Source organism: Rhagoletis zephyria, unplaced genomic scaffold (assembly GCF_001687245.7).
Source record: "Rhagoletis zephyria isolate East Lansing unplaced genomic scaffold, Rhagoletis_zephyria_1.1 Rzeph_scaffold_37853, whole genome shotgun sequence".
In the NCBI taxonomy this organism is placed as follows: domain Eukaryota; kingdom Metazoa; phylum Arthropoda; class Insecta; order Diptera; family Tephritidae; genus Rhagoletis; species Rhagoletis zephyria.
The window spans coordinates 1-3,094 of record NW_016194908.1 but is presented as its reverse complement, the minus strand read 5'-3'; the positions used below and the strand labels follow the sequence as shown (position 1 = coordinate 3,094).

Sequence of the window (3,094 nt, the reverse complement as noted above, 5' to 3'; positions counted from 1 at the left end):
CAGCAGCAGTGGCCCTTCAGTGAACCTGCCTACAAATTCGAGCGAACTTCGCTTCACCGAGAATATTGNGTGAACCTGCCTACAAATTCGAGCGAACTTCGCTTCACCGAGAATATTGTCACTTTGCCGCCCGCTTTTGGCAAACTGCTGAGCAATCTCAAGGTCAAGCCTGGTACGGCCACAGTGTCAGCTTCAGAAACTGCTCAGGCTAACATGGATCCTCAACAGCAGCAGCAGCAGGGCTCATCGGGCGCAGACAGCAAGGTAAGATTGCTTGTTTTCTCCGTTTGATGGACGACACTGTCACTGAGAGAGAAAGAAGCGGAGTTCTTCGGAATTGTTTTGCTGTGATGTAGCGTTTCATTCTGGAAACCTCGGCCCGCTTTATAATTACCACTCATGGCAGTGTACGATCATCGTACTACGATGTATGACTCTGTGCACTTGCGTGTCTGTGTCTGTGTGTGTGTGTGGCAAGTGCCAAATTGATTGATCGAGTTTGGAGGACCTCGAACACACATTCCATTTCACTTTAACATTGAATTGCTCTGCAGCACACCAGTAGTACTCGAATGCTTTCAATACCTCTATTTAGGAGAAGGGTATATAGCCTCCGCCTACTCCTTTCTTCCCTCCCCTTGAGCACTCAATAATTTATGCCCTTTCTCAGTTCAGTTGTGCGCCTTTAGACGATGCGGCTTGCACACACACACTGCTGCTATTTTCTTTCCACCGAAACACTACTAAAACTAATTCCAAATCTGTCAGAATCAGGTGGCGCCTAAGTAAACAGAAGCCATCCCAGCCACTCTCGGCTCGCAATTGAGAGTTTAATTTAATTATGAATGATCAACTACTACAGCATCAGCAGCATCAGCTATCTCTGATTGATACTGCCTCCTTACTTCCTCTTCAGCTGATTCCCTCCCCCTCCTTTCCTAACAATCTATTCTCAATTATTACTTAGCGAGTGATGTATGATGTGTGTGTGCGGGTGTTTTACAGCGCTGNGGCTCGCAATTGAGAGTTTAATTTAATTATGAATGATCAACTACTACAGCAGCATCAGCTATCTCTGATTGATACTGCCTCCTTACTTTCTCTTCAGCTGATTCCCTCCCCCTCCTTTCCTAACAATCCATTCTCAATTATTACTTAGCGAGTGATGTATGATGTGTGTGTGCGTGTGTTTTACAGCGCTTTGCAGTCGCTAGACGATTGCAATCTAATCGATTTCTCAGCTACTTTGTTCCATTGAGCCCTAGTTCTTGGAAGACCTTTGCAGCAGCATCATCAGCAGCAGCAGCAGCAGCCCCAGCAGTGTCTCTCTCTTCAGTGTCTGTCTTCTTCTGTTGGCCGGTAGATAAATCAACAATGAAGCAGCAGCGACAGCAGGCGCCCCAAAAATAGACTCCCTTTTCTCACTTTTGGCTCCTGCGAGCTGTAATGCTGCTGCTGCTGTGTGTGTGTGCTTTGTGAGTGTGACTTTGAATACGCTTCAGTGACTAGGTTTTCCTCTTCTTCTCCTCCTGTGTGTTTGCTCTCCATATTAAATGGCAACCTGGCGGTGGTGTGGTGAGAATGAAAGGGAAGAAAGGGAAGGAAAATCCCGGTGAATCTAGTGATTCTCTTTTCAGAAACTAGAAAAGCACCGGTTCAGTAGGGAGAGAGAATATGGCAAAGTTTGCCATCCATCAGCTGGTGTACGTGCAAAAGAGGAGGATGCTTGGACAATAACAAAACCAGTGGAGCTCATGATTTATTAATTTCGTGGCGATTTCTAATCAGTTTTTCTTTTTCTTTTTCTTTTCCTTTTCCTTTTCCTTCCCTAGTTCTCCACCGCCTTTGTCAGCGGAAAGATGGACCAGGCGGTGACTCTGGTGAAGGAGATGCCCAGCCGCATGGGCTCTTGGGCGGCCTTCTTCGACCCGAAGCAGTTCTCGATGCCGTCCAGCAATCTGAAGGAACGCCTGAAGGGCAACCTGGGCGGCTTCTACGCCAACTACGTCGTCGTCAGCGTCATCCTTCTCACCTACTGTCTGCTCACCTCGCCGATGCTCCTCATGGGGGTGATCATCTACGGCCTGCTCGCCTACGTCATCATCAACCGCGGCCAGGACCTGGCCATTATGGGACAGGCAGTGACACCCAACCAGCAGCTCTTCTGCCTCACCCTCATCTTCATGCCCATCTTTCTCCTGCTCGGCTTCACCGGCGTCTTCTTCTGGGTAAGCCCGTCAGTCAGTCTGTTTACCATCATCATCCAATCTAACCCTCTTTCCCGTTTCTTTTATTGCCCCCTCCTTCACTCGATCAGCTAATTGGCGCCTCGTCCTGCCTGATTGCCCTGCACGCCACCTTCCACGAGTGGCCGCTGAAGAGCTCGACCCACGATGATCTGGAGGCGGCGGAGAACGGTCACGTTGGCTTCACCGGCGACGTGCCGCATGAGGTGCACCGCAGCAACGGCCCCGTCGGCGGACCTGCCTTTCAAGTGGTCAATCTGTGATGTGGCTGCTGGGCGAGCATAATACCATTTGTTGGTCTTCTTTTAATCTTCGGCAGTAGCAGCAACATCACCATCACTCCAGCACCAATTCCGTACCAATTGTGGACCAAAGGATGGCAACTGTTGGACCAAGAGCTCATCTCAAAGCAAATTAAATGTTGCCAGTTTACTGCTGCTGCTGATTCCGCTGCTTTCCCCATTCTCACTTCTTCCACTCTCTACACACACACTCTCTTCTCTCCAGCGCTTGACAGTAAAGAGACTTTTTATTACTGTATTGTGTTAACCCTTCCATTTCCCCACTAATCGCCTTGGTGCAGTACTTTCTCTCATTACACTATTTGCATTTCTCTGAGGCAACGAATTCTAATGATTTCTGTCTGTGATTCTGTCCACATTTAATCCCTTTCCTTCCTTCTCTCACTCTGCTCTTCTCTGTTATATTTATTATTCCTTTCCACCACCACCACCACCACTACTCTCCCAAAGTCACTCTGTTGTGTTTTTTATGCGCCTAACTTTTCTAACTTTTTAATTCCTCTTTTGATACTGATTACTATTAAAATGTAATTAACGAATGAAGGC

The 3,094-nt window shown here is 47.8% G+C and overlaps 1 protein-coding gene across 1 annotated transcript; it reads left to right on the top strand.

Moving 5' to 3' along the window:
• Positions 1-213: 213 nt before the first annotated feature.
• LOC108354645 (prenylated Rab acceptor protein 1-like) lies at positions 214-2,228 on the top strand (the record flags this gene model as incomplete). The annotated part of the gene is made up of 2 exons (XM_017605821.1): positions 214-264; positions 1,833-2,228. Coding segments are annotated over exons 1-2 (447 nt in total), but the record flags the coding sequence as incomplete, so codon positions are not given.
• Between the last annotated feature and the right edge of the window lie 866 nt (positions 2,229-3,094).